At 51.2% G+C, this 27,894-nt stretch overlaps 1 protein-coding gene, 1 long non-coding RNA gene, 1 other non-coding gene and 1 pseudogene across 4 annotated transcripts; 3 read left to right on the forward strand and 1 right to left on the reverse strand.

Moving 5' to 3' along the window:
* Positions 1–496: 496 nt before the first annotated feature.
* LOC140898229 (uncharacterized) lies at positions 497–27,403 on the forward strand. Of its 2 annotated transcripts, XM_073311769.1 has the most exons (5): positions 22,466–22,682; positions 23,390–23,478; positions 25,121–25,217; positions 25,909–26,022; positions 26,238–27,403. In XM_073311769.1, the coding sequence occupies exons 2-5, from the start codon at positions 23,455–23,457 to the stop codon at positions 27,320–27,322; spliced, it is 1,320 nt and encodes a 439-aa protein (XP_073167870.1). In that variant the 5' UTR covers positions 22,466–22,682; positions 23,390–23,454; the 3' UTR covers positions 27,323–27,403. The 2 variants fall into 2 exon arrangements, with proteins under 2 accessions (XP_073167871.1, XP_073167870.1); XM_073311770.1 differs by lacking the exons at positions 22,466–22,682; positions 23,390–23,478; positions 25,121–25,217; positions 25,909–26,022 and adding exons at positions 497–659; positions 2,702–3,816 and having other exon boundaries at positions 26,465–27,403.
* LOC140898253 (uncharacterized) lies at positions 5,091–17,372 on the forward strand. The gene is made up of 3 exons (XR_012154931.1): positions 5,091–5,209; positions 15,420–15,554; positions 15,890–17,372. It is a non-coding gene; the product is annotated as an uncharacterized lncRNA (long non-coding RNA).
* On the reverse strand, positions 11,213–11,285 carry TRNAV-AAC (transfer RNA valine (anticodon AAC)). The gene has a single exon. It is a non-coding gene; the product is annotated as a tRNA-Val (tRNA).
* Positions 23,396–27,894, forward strand: part of LOC140898106 (uncharacterized) — a 72,104-nt pseudogene continuing 67,605 nt past the window's right edge.

Raw genomic sequence — 27,894 nt, forward strand, 5'->3', positions numbered from 1 at the left:
CTTTTTGCGAATACAGACTAAGACGGCTGCTACTCTGAAACCAATCTTATCCAGATGTATCATCTCCCCAGATGCGATAAGTGACTTTTGAAGGGGGGGTTGCTGAGTTTCCTTGTGGTTGGGGGTTGTAGAGAGCTTGCCGTGTGGGGGGAGGGGGTGGGGGAAGAAAAACCTCAGTTGGGATTGGAGACACTGGAAATGCTGGACTAGGGTTGCCTGCCCTCCAGGGTGTCCTGGATTGAAGATTAATCTGTAATGAAAGATTCTGTCATGTGATGAAACCCATTCATGCCTCCACAATGGGCAGCAGCCCTGTCTAGACACGGACCCTGGTCCGGCAGGGAGCTGGCTAATGAAATGATGCCCAGTAACACCAGAGGGCCCTGCTCTGCTTATTGCTCCGGGAAGGAGACGGCTGCTGCTGTCTGCCTGCCTGCTCAGCACATCGGGGGTTGAACTTCCCGGGTCAGACGCCGCTGCCGCCTCCATTGTGAGCCGGGAGCCCGGGCCTGAGCAGCTGCCCAGCGGGGTGTGTGCGGGGAGAGCCCTTCCCCAGCGCCCCTCGGGGCCCAGCCGGGGGGACTTTCTGCGGGGGCTGGAACCAGCCCCTGGGCAGCCCCGGGCTCTGCCGACACCAGCCCCTGAGCCGGAGCCTGCAGGTGAGGGGAGAGACCCGGGGGAAGGGCTGGGGCCGGGCAGGAAAGTGACTCTGCACCAACGGCCCCCCCTCGCCCCAGCTCTGCTCCCGGGGGGTCGGGGGTCTGCGAGTCCCAGAGCTGCTGCCCTCCCTGACCCTCGCCAGGCTCTGGCTCTCACAGCCCCCACGGTTGCTCTGACCCTGCAGGGCACCAGCCGAGGACCCAGCCCTGGGGTTTGCTGGCTGTGTCTGCGCTCTGCCCCCATCCCCACCCCTTAGTGCCCACCTGCCGCAGTCAGGGCGCTGCCCACCGCAGGCACACAGCTCCAGAGCGCAGCCAGCCAGCTGTGTCTGTGCTGGGGCAGCAGCAGGAGCAGGGCTGGGGCTGAGCTCCCCACAGCTGATCGGCTCCCAGGTCCCCCTGCTCCTCTGCCATACCCCAAGCTAAGAGGCTGTGGGGTGTGAGGAGTGTAGCGCCCAGGCAGCTGTCAGTCAGGGTTCGCTGACAGGATGACTATGAACCACCAGTGTGGTGTGACTACAAAGCAGGCAAATGTGATCCTAGGATGTATGAAGTGAGGCATTTCCAGTGGAGCTAGGGAAGTGTGTGGATGTCATCCTGCGAGGTGCTGGGGAGACCTCTTCTGGGATGCTGGGCACAGTCTTGGTCACCCATGGCCAAAAACGATTAATTCAAAGTGGCCCAGGTGCAGAGAAGGGTTGATAGGATGCTCGGGGGTATGGAGAGCCAATCTTCTGGGAGGAGGCCAGAAGACTTGGCTTGTTTAGCCTAGGAAAACGAAGGCTAAGAGGAGATGTGATATCTCACTATAAATACATCAGAGGATGCGGGGAGCACCAGGGAGGGAGAAGAACTCTTTAGGCTAAAGGACAACGTTGGGCAAGAACACATGGGGATAAACTTGCTGAACAAATTCAGGCTGGGAATTAAAAGATGATTTCTAGCCTGGGGACAAACCACTTAATGCTTTTTGAGAGAGAGCTGGACAAATTAATGAGGGAGATTGTGCTATGGGATTGTATATGATGGGAAAGAGGTCAGCTGGCCCGGGAGTCCTTTCCAGTTCCTGTCTTATATTGCTAACGCACATGCTTCAGGGCTTCAGTGCAGGGGTCAGCAAGGGATTCCCCCCAATGCATTCAAGGGATGTGGGGTGTTTTTAATCTGTTTTCTTTGAAGTATCCCCATGGCTGGCGGTGGGCACTAGATGGTGGGGGCAGGGCTCAGAGGTGGCACTGAGCATTCTCTCAGGTGCTAGGCTGGCTGGTTCCTCCTCCCATGCTCAGGGTCTATCTGGTCGCCATACGTGGGCCTAGGAAGGAATTTTCCCCCAGGTCAGATTGGCAGTGACTTTAGGTTTTCACACCTTTCTCTGCAGTGTGGGTCACATGCCAGGATTATCCACGTATATCTCACTTTGACATTCCCCTGCCACTGGCGGGGCCTCGGGCACTGGTGCACCTCAGTCCCTCCTGCCTCTGCCTGTGGCACACAATAGTCTAGTCTCCTGTGTGCTGTGATATTTTGGTCTAATTCTGGTTGTTGAGCTTGGTGTGTGGGTGCTGGGTAGTGTTGGGGGCCTGTGATATGTGGGATAGCAGTCTGGATGATCTGGTGGTCCCATCTGGCCTTAAACTCTGTGACACCAGAGTGGGGCATAGCTGGGGTTGGGCGTAGCATACATGCAGTGCGCAGGGCTGGGAGAATGGCAGGGGGCAACATCGCCATGGGCCAGAGACCACTCTCAGCTGTCGATCCACTTCAGTCCACAAAACCCCAGTAGAATTTAAATATGAATATATTTGCATAAATATACATCTATTTGCAAACACCCCCAGTAGAATTTAAATTGGTGATCTATCCAATCTGATGTCTGGCTGTGGACCCTCCCCTCGTTCCTCTGAGGCGTTGATTGTGGGAAATAGGTCTTGTCAGTTTTCCATCTCCTCAGCAGATATTGAGGTTAGTTCCCCTTTCTGGAGTTCCCATTCCCACAGCCACAGGGACTGACTCCCTCCTGGGTTCTCTCTCTGTCCCAGCAGGTGATGGGATGGTGAGTGAGAATGAGGAGGAGAAATCTCAGCAGGAAGGTGCTGAGCAAGTGAAACTGCATGGGATAGTATTGGGAAGAGCTGAAGGGGATGTTTCCCAGAGCCCTGAGCAGGGAGACGCCTGTGAGAGTCAGCACAGGCCAGAGAGGGAGCATGGAAACCAGTCAGAGGAGAGACTGGGTAAATCTACTCGTGGGAAAAGAGGGGACAAGAACATCCATGCAAAAACAAGCAAAACAAGCCAGCAAAGAAACCCAGCTGAGCAGAGATCACTTGCCTGTGGTAAATGTGGGCAAAGCTTCCCCTGCAGCTCTGCCCTCAGCCTGCACCAGAGGAGTCACAACAGTGCCAGAGAGAAACCCTACAAATGTGAGGAGTGCGGGAAAAGGTTCAGCCGGAGCTTGAACCTCATAATTCACCAGAGAGTGCACACGGGAGAGAGACCCTACAAATGCCCCGACTGCACCAAATGTTTCAAGAACAGCTCTGGGTTCCTGAGGCACCAACTAGCCCACACGGGCGATAAACCCTTCATTTGTCCAGACTGCGGGAAATGCTTCAATCGGAGCTCCACCCTTGTCACACACCAGAGGACCCACACGGGGCAACAGCCCTACAAGTGCACTCACTGCGGGAAAGCCTTCAGCCAGAGCTCCAACCTGATCAGACACCAGAGAACCCACGGGGGAGAGCGTCCCTACCCATGTCCTGACTGTGGGAAGAGCTTCACTCAGAGCTCCAACCTCATGACCCACCAGAGAATCCACACGGGGGAGAGACCCTACAAATGCACCGAGTGCGGGAAAGGCTTCGTTCAGATTGCAAGCCTTCTTTCCCACGAACGAACCCACATGGAGGGGAAACCCCATGAGTGTCCTGACTGCGGGAAAAGGTTCCGCTACAGCTCCAGCCTGACTTCCCATCAGAGAACTCACACGGAGGAGAATCCCTATAAATGTCCCGACTGCGGGAAAAGCTTCCCTCAGAGCTCAAACCTCAGCAGGCACCAGCGAATCCACACAGGCGAGAAACCTTATGAGTGCCCCGTGTGCGGGAGAAGTTTCATTCAGAAATCAAACCTGTTTGCTCACCAGAGAACCCACTTGGTAGACAAACCTTCCAAGTCCCCTCCCAAATGAGGGCTAGGCCTCTGCAGAGGCCAAGTGTTACTGCAGAGGGTATAGTGCAGAAGGGCTCATTCATAGCCCTTTAACTTACAGGGTGACGTTGACCTGGTTTAATAGGCTGTGTAAACACGCTATAATCCAGGCTCATTTTGGTTTAGACTAAATTGATTAGTTCAGGTCTCTACAGACAAAAAATTACCCCAGTCTAAGGGCCTCTCCGAGCAGGGAAGTTATTTCAGAATAACGGAGAGTGTGAATTTGAAGTGCTACAGATATCCCCTAATGACACTGCATGTGGACGCTCTCGTATTGAGATTTAGGGTCCGTGTGGAGAGTTGTTCTAAAATAGCAGTAGCTAGTCAGTTTCCCCATGTAGACAAGCCCTAATTAAAAGTAGAATTATAAACTGATTTAGTTTAGCAGACACAGCTGTATGTGTGATGTTCATATTTCCAACCTTGCTTGGCTTGGTTTAGCTTGAGGTGTTTACACTATGTTAATTAGACCTTTGTGAGTTTGTGTAGGAATAAGGACTTTGCTGGAGCACTGACCTCCACTCCTATCAAAGGGGTGAACTTTGGGGACTAAAATTTAAAAAGGAAATGGGCAGAAAAAGTCATTAACAGTAGGTAGAAGATAAACAATTACATGATTGGACCAAGCAGAATCTACAAACTAATTGTAGGCAATGGAATAGGTAGATGTGAAAGAAACAAACAAGAACCACCAAATCTACTTTGTCATTTAATCCTTCCTTGCTATGTTGTGATGTAGCTGTCCCAGTGACCACAGGATCAGTTATTTGTGTTAACCTCCACCTTTCCAGCCCCTTCACCCAGTTACTGGTTGTAAAACCCACCTGCTGCATTTTTCCTCGTTGTACAAATGTGATTAAAGCTGTTGAAATGTGTATCAGGAGTGGTGAAAAGAGTGAAATGTGATTTTTAGCAGCATTGGCTGGAATTGCTGAAAATTGGCATTTGGGTTGAGTTTGAGCTATGTTTTACCATAGCAGAAATACAATATACTAAGGTGCATGTTCCTTGAGAGGAGAGCTGGTCACAAACAGAATTCCTGCCCCACAGAAAATTCCAAGATTCTGAAATTTCATTTCATCCCTAATTGGGACAAAAAGTAGAATTCTCAGAATTTTTCACAAAATGAAATATTCAGAACAATTTCATTTTGACATTATGGAAATGTTTCAGTAAGAGCTAAACATTTCATTTTAATGTTATAATTTGACTGTATTTCATTATATCATATTATTATAGACATATAGAAATTTGGGCTGGAAGTTAACTCAAGAGGACATCTTCTCCAGCCCTCTGAGCTGACGCAGGACCAAGTAAGCTTAGACCATCTCAGATAGGTATTTGTCCAACCTGTTCTTAAAAGCCTCCATTGATGTGGATTATAATATCATATATCATATCACATAATTAATATCGTTGAAATGACAACATCAAATTTAAACGTTTCAATAATTTCCCATAGAAAATTTTAATGAAGTCAATAAGTCCATGAGCAATGTTTTGATTTAATCAAATCAACATCTTCTGATGGAAAAACATTCCACTAGAAAACTGTTGAGCAGTTCCTTTCTAGTGGAGAACCATGGCTGTTTCTGACTTCTTCACATTAAAACAAAAAAGCTGTGCTTATTGTTTTTGTACAATGTAATATTTCAAAGGAAGTGGAATAAGCAGTGTTACCCCCTCACAATTTTATCACCAGTCTTGCAATATGTGGTGTTTTATTAATACCCGAGCTCCCAGAGTCATGTGTTTATGGGTGAATCTCAGTTTCCACTGGTGAAAAAAGTAAGTTTCTAGATCTTGAGGCTGCAGAGAAAGGCTTGAAAATGTGACCCCTGAAGATTCAAACACTAGAAGGCAAATGAAAGAACCAACACATCGTACTTTAAAAAATCATGAGATTTAAAAAAAAATAATCTCATGATTTTAGGGGATTATAATTCTTAAACATTGGATTTGGCAATACTGAGATGGGGTTTAGCTTTGAAAAGACAGGTACGGGACAGAGACCACCCTTTGTGAAGGAGAAAAAGAAAGTAACAGAGGGGAAATGGATAGTGAGATTCAAAGTAACAGGTGTACATTCAATAAGACTAGCCAAAGGAATATTGAGGGTGAAAGCCTAGGCTAGAGGTTAAAAGTTCTTCTCAATCTCAATCTTCTCTGATCCAGCAGAAACTGAGGACTCACAACTCATTACTCTAAGTGGGATGTGGAATTACACAGTAGGTCAGAGAAAAGTGTCCCTCTTCCTTAGAAGTTTTATTTAGGACACCTCAGGATCTCCGCACATTCCTGCTGAGTCCACAGACAGAATCCAGAGGGGGAGGCTTAGTACCCGAGATCAGGCTATGGGAAAAGACCCGAGTCGAACGAGATACACGAATGGGACTGTTTTTGTGGATTCAGACTAACACAGCTACCCCCTGATACTATACACGAATGGGAGAATTCTGCTCTAGGCCTTGCCCTGTTCCTGAGCCCCCACCTGGGCAGACAGCAGTGCCTCATGCTCCCTCAGTTAGGACACTTCTGAGACCCACCATGCTGCCCAACTAAGGATCCTGTGCAGACCCCTTCCAGGAGTTACGGCAGAGGCTCTTGCTAGAGCCCTGGGTTCCTTGTGAATGGGAGAGTTTAATTCCCAAACTCAGGCTCTGGCAAACTGGGACATGCTAGGTTACAGTGCCCCTTAGATCCCCCTTTATAGAAGGTTGGAAGGAAAAACAAAACCCAAATGTTGGAAAACCAGGAACTGCAGAGTAGAGGTGATGCCTCCAACCAACACAGCCCCACAACCTTAATTCTGCCCCAGGGAGGGAGAACCCAGCTGTGTACCAAGTCCCTCTGCCTTGCCCAATGGGCAGCAAATGCTTCCCAGTTCAATGGTACTGCATGGAGCCCATGGCAAAGGGAGAATTCTCTGGCCTGGGCTTGCATGAGATCAGTCCAGATGACCTCATGGTCTCTTCTGGCCTTAAACTGTATGAAATTTGGTGACTCACATGGGTGGGACTTATTAGATGGACGGCGCTTCTATCCCATTCTCACTAATTCTCATGAATGGGTCAGGGAGACCTTTTGAACAGACCTCGTGGCCCCTCAGCTACCTGCTGCATCCCTCTACCAGCCCCAGTGGGGTGAGAGGGACAGAGAGAGGAGGGAAGCTGGTAGCCACGGAGCTGAGAACTGTAGCTACCAGCTGGAAGCAGCACTGGGTGGGGGCCTGGGGTCCATATATCATACTGGGGCACTGTTCAGGGAGAAGGGGCTCTGCACACCCTTAACCCCAGGAGTGGGGTGGAAGGGGAGGCACAGGTGGCCTAGACCCCAACTCTGGCCAAATATTTTCCACAAAAACGCTGTTGCGACTGATTCATAGACTCATAGGGTTAGAAGGGTCATCTAGTCTGAGCGCCAAATTGGGAACTGAAAATTGGGTTATCACCAAAACATATTTTTCACAAACAAACAGTGTCTGGTTTCCATGGGACATGTTTTTGTTGTCAGAAACTAAACACCCGAAAACAGAAATATTTCTACTTGGAAATGGTGCTGCAATGCATTGTAGGAGTTCACTCTCAGTCACTTGTTCTCTATGACCCCAAGATCCTTTTCACAGTCACTGCTTTCCGGGACACAGGTCCCCACTCTGTAGATACTGCCTGCATTCTTGTTCCTAGATGTATGGCCTTGCATTTGGCTGTATTAAAACACGTTTGAGGGGACTCAGCTTACCAAGCGATCCTCATTGCTGTCCTTATTATTTACCACTCTGGTTGCCCTGTCCTCATTATTTACCACGCCGGTTGCCCTGTCCTCATTATTTACCACGCCGGTTGCCCTGTCCTCATTATTTACCACTCTGCAAATTTTGTCAGCAATGATTTGATATTTACTTCCAGATTGCAGATGAAACTGTTGAATAGAGTCAGGCCTGGTACCGATCCCTGCAGAGCCCTGCTAGAAACACCCCCCTCACGGATGATTCCCCGTGGATGGCCACTTTTTGAGATCTGTCAGTTAGCGAGTACTTAATCCATTGATACTGCATAGTGCTAATTTTTTAATCAGAATTGTCACAGTTCAGGACTACTGCACCTGTGTTCCCCCTCCATGGTCCCTTGAGGGCACCCCTCTAGGCTCTCAGGTCCTCATCTGCCCCTTATCTCTCTCTCTCTCCTGCCAGAGGTTTTACCAGACTGCACAGTTCCCTGCTTACACTGTGCTATCCCCAACCAGCCAGACTGCCAAACCCGGCCAGCCTCTGTGCTTTGCTTTCTCTTTGAAGGCTATGAACAGTTGTAGTTGCCAGAAACCACAAGTTACCAGGTAGTGCTTTATAAGCTACCACATTTATTCTTACTGTGGCAGAATTACAGAGAAAACATTAACACAATAAAAGTTCCTATCTGCATGCTAAAAGTTCACCAGCCGTCACCCAGCAGTCTTCCGGGGCCTCTGGAGGCTAAGGTCCTTCTTACCAAAGAAATCGGATTTCATACTCTGATGAGATCACCTATTTGGCTGATAATGATGATTATGTTGCTGTAATATACTTGCACTTTGTAAGGCATTTGCGTCGTTTTCTCAGCTCTGCTAATCGCGGTGCTGTGTGTCTGTTCCATGCACCTTGTTTACCCATACTCAGCTCACCTGGTCTCAGCACTGGGTGTGGGCACCATGCACTGAATTTCCCTGTTCTCAGCTCCTTGGTCTTGCCTCTGTGTATCTGTGGCATCATGATCTCAGTTTTCCACCTTCTTAGTTCCCCGGGTTGTAACTCGGTGTCTGGGCCATATACTGAGTTTCCCTATTCATAGCTTCTGAGGTATTAGTGCTGTGTTTCTGTAACATGCACCCAGTTTCCCTATTAGCTCTATTGGTCTCAGCGCCGTGTATATGTGTTCTACACCAAGACTCCCTTTTCTCCCTTCTCCTTGTCAGAGCACTGTGTGTCTGTCACATGCATTGATTTTATGTTCCCAGTGTCTCAGTTCTGTGCCATGCACCGTGTTTTCCTGTTCTCACATCCTGTGGTCTCTGTGCTATTTGTCTGTCCCTACACTGAGTTTTGCCATTCTGAGCTGCATTGGAACTCTGCGCTGCGTGACTGTGACGTGCTGACATTTTCCCCATTCTCAGCCTCTCTGGTCTCAGTGCTGTGTGTGTGTGTCATGTAAAAACTTTTCCCATTCTCACCTCCCCTGATCTCTACACTGTGTGTCTGTGTCATGCACACATTTTTCCTGTTCTCAGTTCTCATTGTCTCAATGTTTGCTTCTGTTCTATACAGCAAGTCACCCCATTCTCTGTTCCCTGGTCTCCATGCTGTGCGTCTGTGTCATGCGCTACTTTCCCCATTCTCAGCTGCCCTGCTTTTAGCTCTAGACATGTGTGCTATGCACTGAATTTCCCCATTCTTAGTTCACTTGGTCTCAATGTGACTGATATGTTCCGAGTTACCCAATTCCCTGCTGATCTCATTTGAGTCCTATGTTTGGGTGCCAGGCACTGAATTTACCTGTTCTCAATATCCCTTTTTTTTTGTATTGTATGTCTGGGGCATGCACTGAATTTTCCTGTTCTCAGCTCCCCTGGTCTCCTTGCTTGGTGTCTGTGACTGAAATATTGTCACTTTGCCCATTGCCTGCTGTTCTGATCTGAGCCTTGCGTGTCTCATGCTATCTAACAGATTTCCCCATTCTCAGATCCACAGCTCTCAACACTGTGTGTCTGAGCTCTACACTCAGTTTCACTGTTCTTAGCTCTTCTCCTATGAGTGCTGTGTCTCTCTGCCATGCACTGATGTTCCCCATTTTAGCTCCTTTCATCTCAGTACTTTGTCTGTGACATGCATTATTCTCACCCCTTCTGGTCTCAGTGCTATGTGTCTCTGCCATGCACAGCCTTCCCCCATGTCACAGACTCTCAGGTTGTGCCCACTCTTGGCCCCGTATGGTCCCTGCGGAGAACCCCCTTCAGTGTGACAGCCCTTCTCGGGGCTCCATTCTCTCTCAGGGGTTAAGCCCCTCTGCATCCTGGAACCACACTTCTCTGAGCCTTTAGCATGCCTGTCTTTTGCTGTGGGCTGCCTCAGGGAGTCCATGCTCTCTGGACCCCCGGGGCCTCAACTCCCAGAGGGGATAATGCAACCCTGTTCTCCAGACCAGAGTGACTCTCAGCCAGTGTAAAGGAGAAGGGTTTACCCAGTGTTTGAACACAGCATAGGAAACAATCAGGGCCCTCAGACCCGGCCTCCTTCAACACAGTACATCTAAGTCTCCCCTGCATCCAGGTGGACTCTGTCTGCTCTCTCCCCCTGAGTCCAGAGACCCCACGCTTTCTAGCTAGGCATCTGAAATAACCTGCCCCCACACCCCGCTTCTGTCCTTTGTCTTCTGTCCAGGTAAACAGGATCACCTGGGCCTCCTCTTCTCTCAGCTGTCCTTTGTTCCCCACTGGCTGGAAACTGCAGGTCAGATCACCGGGGTCCTCTCTCCGCATCCCATTATCCTCCCACTGGCCAGAACCAGCTGTGGCATCCGAGCTGGGCCTCCTGGTCACCAGTCGCTGGGGTATCCATTCTCCTGGCCAGTGGCCGGGGTCCCAAGTTCAGTCGCTGGTGCTCTGTAACAACAGGTTTCAAATCTCCAATTTGTCACACCCACTCTCAGCTCTCCTGGTCTCAGTGCTGTGTGTCTATGCCATGCACAGAATCCTCCCACTCTTAGTTATCCTGATGTCAGTGCTGTGTGTCTGTGCCATTCACAGACTTCCCAAACTCTCATCTCTCCTCGTTTCAGTGCGGTGTGTCTGTGCCATATACAACCTTCTCCCACTCGCAGGTCTCCTGGTGTCAGTACTGTGTGTATTTGCCATGTACAGCCTTCTTCCACTCTCAGCTCTTCTGGTCTCAGTGCTGTCTCACTGCTATGCACAGCCTTCTCCCATTCTCAGCTATGCTGGTCTCAGTGCTGTGTCTCTATGCCATGCACAGCCATCCCCTACTTGCAACTCTCCTGGTGTCAGTGCTGGGTGTCCACGCCATATACAGCCTTCCCGCACACACAACTCTCCTGGTTTCAGTGCTGTGTCTTGCACAGCTTTGCTTCCCTCACAACTCTCCTGGTTTCACTGTTGTGTGTCATAGAATATCAGGGTTGGAAGGGACCTCTGGAGGTCATCTAGTCCAAGCCCCTGCTCAAAGCAGGACCAATCCCCGATTTTTGCCCCGATCCCTAAATGACCCCCTCAAGGATTGAACTCACAACCCTGGGTTTAGCAGGCCAATGCTCAAACCACTGAGCTATCCCTCCCCCCAAAATTGCAAGGCTTGTTTCTGCCCGGTTTCGAACCAGGGACCTTTTGAGTGTTAGGCAAACGTGATAACCACTACACTACAGAAACCTAGCTTACACTACAGAAACCCAGCCCTACACAGCCTTCTTACACTCTCAGTACTGTCTGTGTGCTATTCACAGCCTTCCCCCACTCACAACTGTCCTGACCTCAGTGCAGTATGTCTGTGCTACTGTAGTAGGGCAGTTACCCCACTCCTAGAAAAAAAGATGAGGCTGATTGGGAAAGGAGCCACAGCTGGGGCCACGCCCCAATCAGGCCACACCTGGCCCTGTAATAAGGGCTGAGGGAGGAGCTGGGTCAGTCTCTCTCTTTCTAGCTGTGAAGATAGAAGGATCTAGCTGCTGGGGAGAAAAGGGTACCCAGGGCTGGGGAAGGGAGGGGCTAGGCTAGGCTAGGCTAGAGGAGCTGGGGAGCTCTAGCCTGGTAACTCCCCAGGCTGAGGCCTTGTTAAAGGCCTATGTAGGTACTGGGGCTGAGAGGTACAGCCCAGAGATAGGTAGAGGCAGCTGGTCCAATCTCCTTGCCAATGATGTGGGGCCATGACAGACAGCAGTTTGCCCCAGTGAGCGGGGGGCTAAATGATGACTGGCAGTAGCCACTGAGGCAAGGTGGGTGAGAGGGCCCCTGGGAGGGGAGACCCAGAGTGTGGGGGTACTGCTGGGGCAGAACCCCAGGGCAAAAGGGACCAGGAGGGACACAGGGGCAGCAGCAGGTGGGACACTGGCCAGTAGGAGGTGCTCTGGATCGGCTTCCCCAGGTGCAATTTAAAGGGCCTGGAGTTCCCAGCAGCAGCAGCTGGAGCCCCCGGCCCTGCTGCCGGAGCCCTGGGGTAGCGGCAGCGGGGCTGGGGCGCCGATTTAAAGGGCCCGGGGTGGTAGCGGCAGCCAAGCCCCGGACCCTTTAAATCGTCTCCGGAGCCCCACCACCACTTCCCTAGGGCTCCGGCAGGCTCCAGGGACCGTAGTGGCAGGTGGGGCTCTGGGGACGATTTAAAGGGCCCAGGGCTCTGGCCGTCACTACTGCCCAGGGCCCTTTAAACCACTGCCAGAGCCCCCGGCTGCTGCTGTTACCTTGGGGAGGGGAAAGGAGGCACTTGCCGGTACAGGGTGGGCCGGAGCTGGCTCTGACCTCCCCTAGCCCTGCCCCTTCTGCCCGAGGCCCCGCCCCTTCCGGGGGCCAGAGCTGGCTCCAGCCTACCCACGTACCAGTAAGTCCCTAGACTTACTTTCACCCCTGGTTGGAAGGGACCTCAGGAGGTTCATCTAGTCCAACCGCCTGCTCAAACAGGACCAATCCCCCTCTAAATCATCCCAGCCAGGGCTTTGTCAAGCCTGACCTTAAAAATATCTAAGGAAGGAGATTCCACCACCTCCCTAGGTAACCTATGCCAGTGCATCACCACCCTCCTAGTGAAAAAGTTTTTCCTAATATCCAACCAAAATCTCCCGCACTGCAACATGAGACCATTACTCGTTATTCTATCATCTGGAACCACTGAGAACAGTCTAGATCCATCCTCTTTGAACTCCCTTTCAGGTAGTTGGAAGCAGCTATCAAATCCCCCCTCATTCTTCTCTTCTGCAGACGAAACAATCCCAGTTCCCTCAGCCTCTCCTCTAAATGATGTGCTCCAGCCCCCTAATCATTTTTGTTGCCCTCCGCTGGACTCTTTCCAATGTTTCCACATCCTTCTTGTAGTGTGGGGCCCTAAACTGGACACAGTACTCCAGATGAGGCCTCACCAATGCCGAATAGAGGGGAATGATCACATCCCTCGATCTGCTGGCAATGCTCCTATTTATACAGCCCAAAATGCCGTTAGCTTTCTTGGCAACAAGGGCACACTGACTCATATCGAGCTTCTCGTCCATTGTAACCCCTAGGTCCTTTTCTGCAGAACTGCTGCCTAGCCACTCGGTCCCTAGTCTGTAGCAGTGCATGGGATTCTTCCATCCTAAATTCAGGACTCTGCACTTGTCCTTGTTGAACCTCATCAGAGGATTGGGTCAAAAGAAATCTAATTTGTCTAGGTCCCTCTGTATCCTATCCCTATCCTCCAGCATATCTACCACTCCTCCCAGTTTAGCGTTATCTGCAAACTTGCTGAGGGTGCAATCCATGCCATCCTCCAGATCATTAATGAAGATATTGAACAAAACTGGCCCCAGGACCGACCCTTGGGGCACTCTGCTTGATACCGGCTGCCAACTAGAATGGAGCCATTGATCACTACCCATTGAGCCCGACGATCTAACCAGTGTTCTATCCACCTTATAGTCCATTTATCCAGCCCATACTTCTTTAACTTGCTGGCAAGAATACTGTGGGAGATGGTACCAAAAGCTTTGCTAAAGTCAAGGAATAACACGTTCACTGCTTTCCCCTCATCCAAAGAGCCCCATGGACTTGTGCTCATCCAGCTTTTCTAAATAGTCCTGAACCACTTCTTTCTCCACAGAGGGCTGGTCACCTCCTCTCTATACTGTGCTGCCCAGTGCAGTAGTCTGGGAGCTGACCTTGTTCGTGAAGACAGTGGCAAAAAAAGCATTGAGTACATTAGCTTTTTCCACATCCTCTGTCACTAGATTGCGTAGAGGAACCCTGTTCTCTAGACTGGAGTGATTCTCAGCCAGTGTAGAACAGGAGGGTTTATTGAGCATCTGAACAGAGCATAGGAAACTCTCAGGGTCCTCAGGCCTGGCCTCCCTCAGCACAGTACATCTAAGTTTCTCCTTCATCCAGGTGGGCTCTGCCTGCTCTCACTCTCCAGTCCCAAGCCCCCGTGCTTTCCAGCTGGGCATCTGACATCACCTCCCCCAAGCCCCTCCTCTGTCCATTGTCTTCTGTCCAGGTAAACAAGGTCACCTGGGCATCCTCTCCTCTCAGCTGTTCTTTGTACCACTCTTGCTGGAACGGCTGATCAGGTTACTGGGGTCCTCTCTTCACAGGCCATTGTCCTCCCCCTGGCCAGAACTAGCTGTGATTCTCTAGCTGGGCCTCCCGTTCACCAGGACACCAGTCACTGAGGTATCCATTCTCCAGGCCATTGGCTGGGGTCCTAAGTTCTGTTGCTCGTCCTCTGTAACAAAATACTCCCTCTCCCATCACCTCGTTAAACCAGTAATACCCAGGGAAACTGAGTCCCACCCCCTCTGCACGCAAACCATTGGAAAAACAAATAAAAAACCAAGAGAACCCCCCACTTCGTCTCACCTGGTGTCAGTGCTGCAAGTTTCCCCATTCTCAGCACCCCATGTTTTATCACTGGTTGCCTGTGCTCTGCACCATGTGTCCCCATTCTCAGCTGCCCATGTCTTAACTCTGTGTTTGGGCCGTGTACTTAACTTCCCCGCTCTTAGCTCCCTTGGTCTCAGCACTAAGTGTGGGTGCCCTCCCCTGAATTGCCCCCTTCTCAGCTACCCTGTTCTCAGCTGCATGTCTGTCATGTGCTGAGTTTTTCCATTCTCAGCTCCCCTGTTCTCAGTGCTGCATGTCTGTGCCATGCACCAAGTTTCCCCATTGTCAGCTTCCCTGGTCTGAGCACTGAGTGAATGTGTGTCTCACCTCTGTTTGTGTGTGGCATACTCTGAGTTTACCAGATCTCAGTCTCAGCACTGAGAGCTTGTGCCATGCATTGAATTTCCCCATTCACTGTTCCCCGGGTCTCAACACTTTGTTCCTGGTCTGTACATTGAGTTTTCCTGTCCTTAGCACCTCAGATATTAGTGTTTTGTTTCTGTGACATGCACTGAGTTTCCCCATTCTCATCTCTACTGGTCAGTATTTGCAAGGCCATGGCAGTGAGGGTGGAGTGGTACGCTCTTAAAAATGGTGTCCTCTGTGTGTGATACTGGACAAAACCACATCTGATTTTGTCTCAGTACTGGACAGCCGGAAAACCATACCCTGTCCCGCCCCCCCGATTGTCTGTCTTAAAACCGGATGAATGGCCTGTCCGTGTAAGAACTCTGCAGTAACAAACGCAAAATAATCTGGCCCTTAGTAGGCTTGGTCTCTATAATAGACACTGAATTAAATCCTGAAGTAGCAGGATTAATATCCCTGCCAAAATGATCTTTTATTGTAATGATTTTGAAAAATTTCAAACCTTGAAAATATTGTTTCAAAAGATATTATGGGGTTTTTTCCTTATTTGTTTAATTTTATTTTCAAATGTAGGAGCAAAGTCTGGTCACACATAAAGGCTGGAGGACTGTTCGTATCCTTGACAGCAGTGACTCTGGGTAGAAATTTAGGATTCATGGTGGAATCCAGCTGAACACAGGCTCCTGGCATGATGCTGTGTTGCTAAGGGTATGTCTACACTATGAAATTAGGTTGATTTTATAGAAGTCAATTTTTAGAAATCGATTTTATACAGTCGATTGTGTACGTCCACACTAAGCGCATTAAGTCAGTGGAGTGCGTCCTCACTACCGTGGCTAGCATCGACTTCTGGAGCGGTGCACTGTGGGTAGCTATCCCACAGTTCCTGCAGTCTCCACCGCCCATTGGAATTCTGGGTTAAGCTCCCAATGCCTGATGGGGCAAAAACATTGTCGCGAGTGTTTTTGGGTACATGTTGTCAGTCGCCCTTCCCTCCGTGAAAGCAACGGCAGACAATCATTTAGTGCCTTTTTTCTGTGCAGATGCCATACCATGGCAAACATTGAGCCCGCTCAGCTCAATTCACCGTCACTGCGGCTGTTGTGTCCTGGGTGCTGCTGTCAGCAGACGGTGCAATAGGACTGCTAACCATCATCATCCACCATTTCCGCTGCAACTCTGCTCTCCTGCAGACGCCACACCACACTCAGCTCACCGTCACCGCTGCTGTTGTGAGCATTGTAAACAGCTTGTGCATTATCCTGGAGTATATGGAGAACTGGGCTAAGAGACGCCAGCGCGAGGAGGATTTTGATGAGGACATGGACACAGATGTTCCTAAAAGCACGGGCTGTGGCAATTGGGACATCATGGGGGCAGTGGGGCTGGTTGATATAGCGGAACGCTGATTCTGGGCCAGGCAAACAAGCACAGACTGGTGGGACCAAATAGTGTTGCAGGTATGGGATGATTCACAGTGGCTGCAAAACTTTCACATGCGTAAGGCCACTTTCCTAGAACTCTGTGAGTTGCTTTCCCCCACCCTGAAGCGCAGGAATACCAAGATGAGAGCTGCCATGACAGTTGAGAAGCGTGTGGCGATAGCCCTGTGGAAGCTTGCAATGCCTGACTGCTACTGCTCAGTCAGGAATCAATTTGGAGTGGGCAAGTCTACTGTGATCCAAGTAGCCAATGCAATCATTGACATTCTGTTATCAAGGGTAGTGACTCTGGGAAATGTGCAAGATATAGTGGATGGCTTTGCTGCAATGGGGTTCCCTAACTGTGATGGGGCAATAGACGGAACACATATCCCCATCTTGACACCGGACCACCTTGCCAACCATTATGTAAACCGCCAGGGGTACTTCTCAATGGTGCTGCAAGTGCTGGTGGATCACAAGGGACGTTTCACCAACATCAATGTGGGATGGCCGGGAAAGGTGTATGACGCTCACATATTTAGGAACTCTGGGCTGTTCAAGCAGCTGCAAGAAGGGACTTACTTCCCAGACCACAAAATTACCGTTGGGGATGTTGAAATGCCAATAGTTATCCTTGGGGACCTAGCCTACCCTTTGCTCCCATGACTCATGAAGCTGTTCACAGGCAGCCTGGACAGTAGTAAGGAGCAGTTCAACTATAGGCTGAGCAAGTGCAGAATGGTGGTAGAATGTGCCTTTGGATGTTTAAAAGCTCGCTGGTTCTGTTTGCTGACTCGGTCAGACCTCAGCGCAACCAACATTCCCATTGTTATTGCTGTTTGCTGCATAATATCTGTGAGAGTAAGGGGGAGACGTTTATGGCTGGGTGAGGGGTTGAGGCAAATCGCCTGGCATCCTATTTTGAGCAGCCAGACACCAGGCGATTAGAAGAGCACAGCTAGGCATACTGCGCATCAGAGAGGCTTTGAAAACCAGTTTCATGACTGGCCAGGCTACGGTGTGACCGTTGTATGTGTTTCTCCTTGATGCAAACCTGCGCCCCTGGGTTGATTTTAATTCCCTGTAACCAAACCACCCTCCCTCCCCCCTTTGAAATAAAGTAACTTGTTTTGAAACCATGCATTCTTTCTTTATTAATTAAAAAAAAAAAAGTGAGATAACTGACAAGGTAGCCCCGGTGGGATGGGGGAGGAGGGAAGGACAAGGCCACATTGCTTTTTGTACAAATCACACTACAAATCAAACTGTTTGAATGACAGCCTTCTGTTGCTTGGGCCATCCTCTGGAGTGCAGTGGCTGGGTGCCCAGAGCCTCCCCCCCTCATTCTTGGGTGTCTGGGTGAGAAGGATATGGAACTTGGGGAGGAGGTCAGGCGGTTATACAACCTCCTGTTGGCTTTCCTGCAGCTCTGCCAGATGCTTCATCATGTCCTTTTGCTCCCCCTTTAGCCTCTGCTCTTCGCACTCCTGCCTCCCCTCTTCGCGCTCACTTAATGCTTTCCTGGCCTCTAACACTGAATACCTCCATGCATTAAGTTGTGCCCTATCAGTGCGGGAAGACTGCATGAGCTCGGAAAACATGTCGTCACAAGTGCATTTTTTTCGCCTTGTAATCTGCAATAACCTCAGGGATGGAGATGATATGGGGAGCATAGAAACATTTGCACCTGGGGGGAGATAAAAAGGGAAAGTAAAATTTAAGAAGATACATTTCTGAGAACAAAAGGGATACTCTTTCACAGTGAATCAAGCAATTCACAGCAGACAGCACATGTGCTTTAGGTTCACATTTTGCCTTTTATATTGAGTGCCTGCCGGTATGGTGACACATCACATATGGCTGGGCAACAGAATTCGGTTTCCAAGCAGCCATGGTAAGGCACAGGGTACGCGGGGTTGGCTTCTTACGCATAACATGTGGGAATGGTTTCAAACTGCAGCGCCATCCTTTCCCAGAGCAAGCAATGGGTTGGGTTTCACATTTAAAAGGAAGGACTGTGGTTTTCGGGTGGATGTGCGGCACACACCTCCCCTCACCCCACCACGTGGCTATTCTCTGGGATGATCCCTTCACCCCTCCTCTCGCCGTGTGGCTATTCTCCAGGATGATCCCTTTTAGCCAAGCGCAAACAGCCCAGCATGAACGGGGTCCTTTTACTGTTCCCTTGCAAATATTCTCCTATTTCAACCAGGTGACCATGAATGATATCATTCTCCTGAGGCTGACACAGAAAGATAAAGAGTGAATGTTGCTTGAATGTGACCAAAACCCAGGACCATTCACTGCGATGCTTTGTGCTGCAATGATTCCAAAATACTTGCTACTGGCTTGCTGTGGTAAAGAGTCCTACCGTGGAGGACGAAATAAGGCAGCCCTCCCCAGAAACCTTCTGCAAAGGCTTTCAGAGTACCTCCAGGAGAGCTTCATGGAGATGTCCTTGGAGGATTCCCACTCCACCCCCAGACATGTGAACAGACTTTTCCAGTAGCTTTACTGGCCATGAATGCATCCCAATTCTTCAGGGCAAATCAAATATTAAACACTATTGCTTTTAAACCCTGTACTGTAGCTACAAAAGTGCACTCACCAGAGCTGCCTTCTCCGGCTTCCGGGTTGGGGATCCTGCCTTGGGAGGGTATTGGCTCCAGGGTGATGAAAAGGTCCTGGCTGCTGGGAAGAACGGATTCACCACTTGCCTGCTGTGTGTTTGCCTCCTCCTCCTCTTCCTCATCCACAAAATCCTCCTCCCTGTTGTGTGAGACTCCCCCCTTGCAGGTGTCCATGAACAGTGGTGGGGTAGTGGTAGGATCCCCCCCTAGAATGCCATGCAGCTGATCATAGAAGCAGCTTGTATGGGGTTCTGACGTGGAGCGCCCGTTTGCCTCCTTTGTCTTTTGGTAGGCTTGCCTGAGCTCCTTGACTTTCATGTGGCACTGCTGTGTCTCCCTGTTGTAGCCTCTCTCTAACATGCCCTGTGAAATTTTGGCAAATATATTGGCATTTCTTCTTTTTGATCAGAGTTCTGCCTGCACAGATGCTTCTCCCCATACAGCGATCAGATCCAGTGTCTTTCTTTTGGTCCATGCTGGAGCTCGTTTGCGATTCTGGGGGGACTGCATGGTCATCTGTGCTGCTGAGCTCGCCACGCTGACCAAACAGGAAATGAAATTCAAAAGTTCCCAGGGCTTTTCCTGTGTACCTGGCTAGTGCATCGGAGTTCAATGTGCTGTTCAGAGCGGTCACATTGGAGCACTCTGGGATAACTCCCGGAGGCCAATATCTTCGATTTGCATCTGCACTAGCCCAAATTCAACCCAGCAAGGTCGATTTTAGCGCTACTCCCCTCGCTGGGGAGGAGTACAGATGTCGATTTTAAGAGCCCTTTAAGTCGACGGAACGGGGTTGGTTGTGTGGACGCATCCATTTTAAAATCGACCTAACACGGCTAAATTCGACCTAACCCTGTAGTGTATGTAAGCAGTGTCAGGATGAGCTCCACCCTGACATCTGGTGGTGAGGTGTGGCAAGTTGTGGAAAAGAACTTCAGGGGCTGATCTCATTTGCATAGGCACATCCACCACGCCAAAAATGTAACCCTTCTGCCCGTCAGAGTTGGCAGCAACAAGGGCCGGGTTCAATATCTAGGGGTTCCATTCCAATAACACAATGCTAGACCAAAGCCGCCATCCAACACAGACAGTGGGCCCCCTGCAGCTAACTTACCCCTATTCTGCACATCTGAGAGTGAGTCTGAGGAGGAAGACACAACCCTGGTGTATCCTGGGATGGAGACAAGATTTCAGTCTCGATCAGCTGAACCAAACGAGAGTTTTCCCTCTTCCGCCCTAAACCCAATGGCGGAACTATTTAGGCCTCTTTCTGATACCCCGGTGCTGCTGATGAGACCCCCCTGTGATGACACACACAGGTTATTGGACAATGGGGACAGACAGGTAGAGGATGTCCTGGGCACCTTGGACCCTCCAGCGTTAGCACTAGGAGTGCAGGGGCCTACGCCAGTAGCCGAGGGACCCTCCAGGGAAGCCTCTCCATCCGTCACTCAAGAGGATGTTCCCCTTACTTCGGCAACAGAGATTCTCAATAGACGAGACAGGGTGATAAGACCAGTGAAACGGTTAACTTATGATGCACCTGGGGTGACTAGTGAGGAGCCAATACATTTAGCACACAGGCTTGTGGAAGCTAAAGTGGGCTTCCTGAGGCCCTTTGGAGGAAACCAATGAGTTGGTATAAAGGGAGTGTGATTTGTCGGGATGACATAGTCTCGGCTGGGGGGAGGATGTAAGCAGTGTCAGGATGAGCTCCACCCTGACATCTGGTGGTGAGGTGTGGCAAGTTGTGGAAAAGAACTTCAGGGGCTGATCTCATTTGCATAGGCACATCCACCACGCCTAGAATGAGACCATAGCTGCCCAAATGGTCACTTTGGCTGCCGTGGGATCCCCAGTGTCTCTGTTATTGGGGCAGGAAGAATAAATTGTTATTACCCTGATTATGGGAACTGTGCTTGGAACTGTACGTGGCCTTTTGTTATGATGGAGGGATTCACCATCAACTAAGTAGCACTCGCTAGGCAAGGGCCATGGGTTCCAAAACTGTGTGAATGGAGAGAGGCTGGGGACAAGTATTAATACTTGGTGGCATGGGCCCCTTGGTGAGGGCCTTACATGCTGATTGCACTTCCTCCTCTCTCCACTGTGGAATATCAGAGCTAATTTTGATTTCATTAGAAGTCTAGTTATAGGCTGCTGAGCTCACTTTGGGCTGACAGTGCACCAGCACTGGGGCTCCCCTACTATAAGCTGAATTCACCTAAGAGCTGAAATCACTGAGTGTTGTGTTAAGTAGTGGGGGAGCCTGAAGATATATTGTGGAGCAGTTTGCGGGACGGCTGGTGAAGCAGTTCGACGCGGAGCAGTGTGTGGATGGCAGGAGCTGCTTGTGGGCCATGGAGCTGAGTGAAGGAGTTCATGGGGCGGCTGGCGGAGCGGAGCGGAGCGCAGCTGAGCGAAGGAGTTCGTGGGGCGGCTGGCGGAGCGGAGCGCAGGTGAGCGAAGGAGTTCGTGGGGCGGCTGGTGGAGCGGAGTGCAGCTGAGCGAAGGAGTTTTGTGGGGCGGCTGGCGGAGCAGAGCGCCGCTATGGAGCTATGGGGCGGTCAGCTTCAGATCACGTAAGGTGCCTCTTACCCCCGTCCCATTTCCACCCAGGTTGGGAGGTAAAGCTCCGCCGATAAACTTTCGAACTCTGGGGCTGCCCTGACCAGGGACAGAGACTTTTGGGGCATTGGACTTTGGGTGATTTGGGGTTGCTGGACTCAAGAACCAAAGGGAAAAGGGCATGCCCCAATTTGCCTGGGGTGGGGTTGTTTTGCTCATGGGTTGTGTTATGAATCCTGTTGGTGGTGTTTCCCCAACATAATGCCACATTGTTTTTCTCTGTTATTAAAAGACTTTTTGCTACACTCAGACTATGTGCTTGCGAGAGGGGAAGTATTGCCTCTTGGAGGCGCCCAGCGGGGGTGGTATATATTTGTCCCAGGTCACTGGGTGGGGGCTCGAGCCGGTTTGCATTGTGTTATTGGAATGGATCCCCTAGATATTGAACCCGGCCCTTGTTGCTGCCAACTCTGACGGGCAGAAGGGTTACATGTAGACCAGGGCTCAGAGAATCAATATAATCCTTGGATGTAGAAGCAGGGAAATACTGAGTAGGCACAGACAGGAGGTATTGTCTCGATATAGGGCATTAGGGAGACCATTACTGGACACACTATCCACTTCTTGTGTTCTCACTTCAACAAGGATGTTGACAACCTTAAAAGGGGAAAGAAAAGAACCACCAGTATTATTATAGGTCTGGAAAACTTGCCGCAGAGCGAGAGACTTACAGAGATCCATCGGTTCGTTTTATTCAAGTGAAGGTTAGGTGGTGACTTGATCCTGGTTTATAAGTACCTACATGGGGAGATTCATGGGGGTTCTTTATGCCAGCAGAAAAACGCCTCTTGCATTGAATTACTCTCCAGGAAGGGGGGGGGGGGAAGGGAATCGTGACTCATCTAGTGCCACTAACTGTGACCACCAGAGGGCCCTGGCTATTGTCGGATGCTGACTAAGGACAGTTCTTCCAGTGGGTGTTTCCCTGTCTGAGGACACCAGGTTTGAGCTTCCTGGGTCAGAGGCTGCTGGTGCTGCCTCCATTGTGAGCCCGGATTCCTTTCCAGGCTGAGCCGCTGCTGCTCCCCCAGCGGGGTCTGTGTGGGGAGAGCCCTTCCCCAGCGCCCCTCTGTGCCCAGCCGCAGGGACTTTCTCCCGGAGCTGGAAGCAGCCCTGGGCTCTGCCGACACCAGCCCCTGAGCCGGAGCCTGCAGGTGAGGGGAGAGACCCGGGGGAAGGGCTGGGGCCGGGGGGGGAAAGTGACTCTGCACCAGCGGCCCCTCCTCGCCCCAGCTCCGCTCCCGGGGGGGCGGGGGTCTGCGAGTCCCGGAGCTGCTGCTCCCCCCCCGCCCCCGGCTCTGCCCCCCTGAGCGCCTGCAGGAGCCGAGCCAGCGCCGGGAGAGCGACCGGGCCAGGGACCGAGTCTCCCAGCCCGAGGGGGCAGGAGGGAGACAGGGGCAGCAGGAGCAATCAGTGAGGAGGGAGGTCCCGGCTCCCAGCCCTGCCCAGCCCAGCCGCGTTCCCTGCAGCACCCCGGGCAGATTGACTTTCCTGGGACAGAGTGAGGCGCAGGGAGAGGAAAAGCCAGTTCCTGCCTCTGCCTGGTCCCCGCGCTGCTGGGGGGAAGCGCTGCCCTGGGGAGAGTGTCAGGAGGATCCCCCAAAGCGGCTCCTTCGATTCTGATCTTTTCCAGTGTTGGCTCAGGGACTCTGTTACTGGGGGCGTTAAAATGTCTCGGTGGGGTTAGTCCTGGTGGGAGAGGCCGGGTCGGCGCTGGAATAAGGTGGCTGAATCCTGTTCTCAGCACTGCAGAGTCCTGAGTGTCTGTCTGCAGGGAAAGAGCCTGTGCTGAACTGAAGAGCTGTGAAATGCACCAAAACCCCTTCTGAAATCTCTCCACTGGCCCTTCTCGCCCTGACAGGCTGCAGAACCACGTCCGCACTTTGCTCCAGATCATCCCCATCTGCTGGGGGACGGGGAAGGGACATGGCTACAGCAGATCCCGCTCAGGTAGGGGTTCTATCCAGGGGAAGTGGGTTGTGACAGGAGAAGTAACCACCATATGGAAGGGGGAGGGTTAGTGCATTGAGTGAGGAACTTCCCCATTGGGCTGTGTTTAAACTGAGGCAGTGTGGCCTAGTGGCTAGCATTCCTAACTGACTCTCAGGAGACCTGGCTTCTGTTCCCAGCAATGCTGCTGGTCTATGGCCTGTCCTTGGGCAAGTCACTGCCCCACTCTGAGCCTAAGTTTCCCCTTTTGTAACGTGGGGATAATGATGCTGAGCTCCTATGTAAAGTGTTGTGGGGGGGCGTAGCATAAATTTAGATGGAACAAAGGGGCCAAAGAGGTTTACGTAACCCAGTCCCTGTCTAACGTTAAACAAGGGTCAGGGCTTGGTGTACAGAGACCACAGCCTTTATTTGACCGCGGCACACTCACCACTAAACACCCTTTGAACCTTCTATTAAAGATACAGCATTTGACATGTAAAGCGCTAAATGAAGCTTTCGTTTTAATGACATCCCGTGTTCCCTTTTGCTTCAGCTGGAGAGGGTTTTAGAAGGAAAAAGCCACTTGTCTCGCAGTCTCTTACCTGATATCAGAGATGGTAATAACAGTCCTTTAGGGGGAAAAAAGGAGAAGTTAATTGAGGTGGGCTGGAGCTATTGTTAAAGTCTAATCCTATTTCACTGGGATTCCATTGGAGCCGGTACAGGTGGTGATGTCATATGGGTCCCTTTCTCTGGCCCGGGCCGGTCAGGACAGCTCTCAGGATCAGGACGAAGAGTATCCCGGATCCTGGGAAAGGGGCGGGAGGGTGGCCAGGGTGGTGAAGCTCACCCCACTAGCCTCTGTCTGTTCTTTCTGACTTGTCTTCACAAAGTCTCGTTCTTTAAGGAGACACAAAGGGAGTGGTGGGTGGAACAGCCCATCCCCACAGTATTTTGTCCACCAGTTAGGCCCAAGATCCAACACACCAATTTTGGTTCATTAGTTTCCAGCTCCATATCACCCATTTTTAACCAGCATTAGTTTCAGCAGCCATTGGATTACATCAATGTGGCATTTTCGGTTTAGACCAAACCAGTCTCAGTCTGGTTTCCTTGCACTGGTTCCAATCACCGTTTGTTATTACAGGTTTTTGTGAAGCCGTATGAACTCACGCTCACCTTTAGAGTGAATTTGCAGGCCCAGTTCTCCCCACAGAGGGTGAGGGAGGGGGCAGGGAATGGGACAGAGGTGCCCAGCTGTTCAGAGAAAGCCATAGGAAGTGGCCTCCGAACAGCCAGTTAGGTGGTGGCAGGAGCTTAGAGCCCACACGTGCATTGTCTGTCAGGCCAGCCAAGGCCCAGATGCAGCCCCCAAGTGGGGGAGGCTGGAGAGCTGGGCGCACAGGGGGCAAGAGGGAGGCGGAGTCTCTCCTGTGGAGCAAGGGGAGGTCCTGATCCAGTAACAGTGCAGGGGCAGGTCTGTGTGGGTTGTGGGAGGGGGTGATTAGGGACCGTCCTGAGAGGCTGGTGGGCAGGGGATGTAACCCAAGGCCTGTGGGAGCTGCAGCAGATGGTGAGGGAGGCTGGAAGAGGCCGTGGCTGAGCTAGTGCGCTTGCGTCTGGGCAGCAGGCACTGAGTGGTGGATGCTTGCTGTTCCAGGGGTCGGTGACCTTCGAGGAGATGGCTGTGTATTTCCCTGAGGGGCAGTGGGCTCTGCTGAATCCATGTCACCGAGTTCTTTACAGGGACCTCCTGGGTAAGGATTCCTGTCCCCTCAGGTATCAGGAGCTGGGTGTCCCTGAAGTGCCCAGGGCGGGTTCTGTTCTGGTCCCTTAATGTTCAGGAGGAACAGCCCCATAGTCCGCAGACCCCATGTGGGAGAGACTGTCCCGACACAGGACTGGAGATCCGGGACTTAATGATGGTGCTGTTCTCTCTGTAACCTGGGCTCCCAAGTGGGACAAACTCACTGTCTCCCCCACTTCCCAGGGCAGATTCCACTTCTGGGGCCTCTGCTCCATCAGGGATGCACATGTGTCTCCTGACTCTGCTCTGCCTGAGGCCCCACTGGCCAGATTTTTCCTGGTAGGTAGCTGCCTAAAGATGCAGACAGGCACTGAGTGAGATTTTCAAAATTTTCTCAGTGTCTAACTTCCATTTTGCTTCTACAGAATCCCACTAGGCCCCTGTCTGCAACTGTAGGTGCCTAAACCTCTTTAGAAATCTGGCCCAAGTTCCCTGTCTGTGCAGAACCCTGAGCTCACTTCAGGGGACACAGCATGTCTCTCCCAGATGCTGGGCTTTCCCAGTGGGCTCCGGGAGCATTTCCTTGTCTGTTCATATGAAATCTCCCTGCAGCAAAGAAAGGGGCTGGGCACCCTGCAGCAGCCTCCCCAACCTATAAACAGAGAGTGTATGTGAGCCTACTTGCTTTTTCCCCTGAGCAGGGTTTCCTGTTCCCAAGCCGAGTGAGATCTCCCGGCTGGACCGAGGGGAAGAGCCGTGGGGCCAGGATCTCCAGGGCTCTGAAGAAAGGGGAATCCTAAGAAACGGTCACACAGGTGAGGGACTGCTTTGGTCAGCTCCTAGCCCAGTTTTATGTCCTCATGGCAGATGTCACGCATGGGATTCCAACAACCCTGTCTGCTGCCTGGCTTATCCCCCTCCCCTCTCTCCTCTGGGGAAGGATTTGGGGGGATTTGGAACCTGATTTGTTTCACCTTTTTTTGCCTCAGCCTCTCTGAGGACTGACTGCTGTCTGGATTCCCTGTCCCAGCAGGAGACAGGACGGGCAGTGAGAGCGAGGAGAACTCTCAGCTGGAAGGTCCTGAGCTAGAGCAGCCACACAGGAGGATGTCGGGAAGAGCTGAAGGGAATGTTTCCCAGAGCGCTGAGCAGGGAGAAGGCTGGGAGAATCAGCACAGACTGGAGAGGCAGCTGGGAACCCAGCCAGGGAAAGGATTGGATGAATCCTGTCACAGGCCCGTGGACACCATCCACCAGAGAATCCCCAATGAAGAGAGACCCACCATCTGTGAGGAATGTGGCAGAAGCTTCAGTCGCAGCTCAAACCTGATTGTCCATCAGAGACTCCATGCCGGAGAGAAACCCTACAAATGTCTGTACTGTGGGAAAAGCTTCAGCCGGAGCTCCCACCTGATCACCCATCAGAGACTGCACACGGGGGAGAAGCCCTACAAGTGCCCCAACTGCGGGAAAAGTTTCAGCGACAGCTCCACCCTCATCACCCACCAGAGACTCCACACCGGAGAGAAACCCTACAAATGCCCTGACTGCGGGAAAGGCTTCAACCAGAGCTCCAACCTCACTTCCCATCAGAGAACCCACACAGGGGAGAGACCCTACAAGTGCCCCGAGTGCGGGAAAAGCTTCAGCGTCAGCTCCTACCTCATCAGGCACCAGAAAATTCACACAGGGGAGAGACCCTACAAATGTGAGGAGTGTGAGAAGAGCTTCAGTCAGAGCTCCAGTCTTATCAACCATCAGCGAGTGCACACCGGAGAGAAACCCTATAAGTGCATTGATTGTAACAAATGGTTCAGGAACAGCTCGGACCTGATTAGACACCAGAGAACCCACACGGGAGAGAGACCATATCGGTGCCCCGACTGTGGGAAAAGCTTCAATCGCAGCTCGAACCTCATGACGCACCAGAGGATCCACACAGGAGAGAAGCCCTACGAATGCCCTGAGTGCAGGAGGAGTTTCACTGTGAGCTCAGCCCTGATCAAACACCAGAGGACCCACCGGGAGGAGAAGACTTATGACTGCCCTGACTGTGGGAAAAGCTTCATTCGCTGCTCCAATTTTCTTACGCATCGGAGAATCCACACAGGGTAGAAACTGCCATCCCCTGATATCCCTGCCCCTCCATGCCAGCTCAGAAGGAGCTGACTGGAGCCAGGGTCGGCCTGGCTGGCAGACTCCAGGGAGCTGCTGCTCAGTGGGATCTGGGAATCTGGTTTTGGGGCACAGAGGACTGGGGCAGATGGTTATCTCTATGAAGGGAGGGATTGTTTTGTTTTCGATTTCAAACACTTTTATAAACACATTGCAGCAGGGATGGAGGCAGCAGGAGACGCTAGAAATCTGGAGTAGAATTTTGCACATTATGAGGATTTTGTAGAATTTACCTTTCTTGTTTTGGAGAACCCGCTGGAACATCACTGGTGTCTGGAGCTGAGAGGTGAGAACCGCCTATTTATCGCCATAGACTGTTCGCTCTGAATCATAATGGTAACATATCGCATTCCAGTATTGATAATACTTTCTCCTGCTCGTTGTGCTTCATCCGTCTGGGTGGATGGCCTAATAATTTGACAGAGTTCTTCAAAGGGAGAAAGATGCACCTTCTGCAGGAGAGGTTGGTTTATCTTCCTACTGTTTTTCATTTGTTTGGAATTCATTGGATT

Source organism: Lepidochelys kempii, chromosome 14, assembly GCF_965140265.1.
Source record: "Lepidochelys kempii isolate rLepKem1 chromosome 14, rLepKem1.hap2, whole genome shotgun sequence".
NCBI classification, from domain to species: domain Eukaryota; kingdom Metazoa; phylum Chordata; order Testudines; family Cheloniidae; genus Lepidochelys; species Lepidochelys kempii.

Bases quoted from the DNA above. Each gene is read 5' to 3' on its own strand.
- LOC140898229 (XM_073311770.1), top strand. From the start codon at position 2,710: ATGGTGAGTGAGAATGAGGAGGAGAAATCTCAGCAGGAAGGTGCTGAG. The intron at 3,817-26,464 runs GTAGACAAACCT...ACCATCCACCAG, and splicing joins CTCACCAGAGAACCCACTTG to AGAATCCCCAATGAAGAGAG.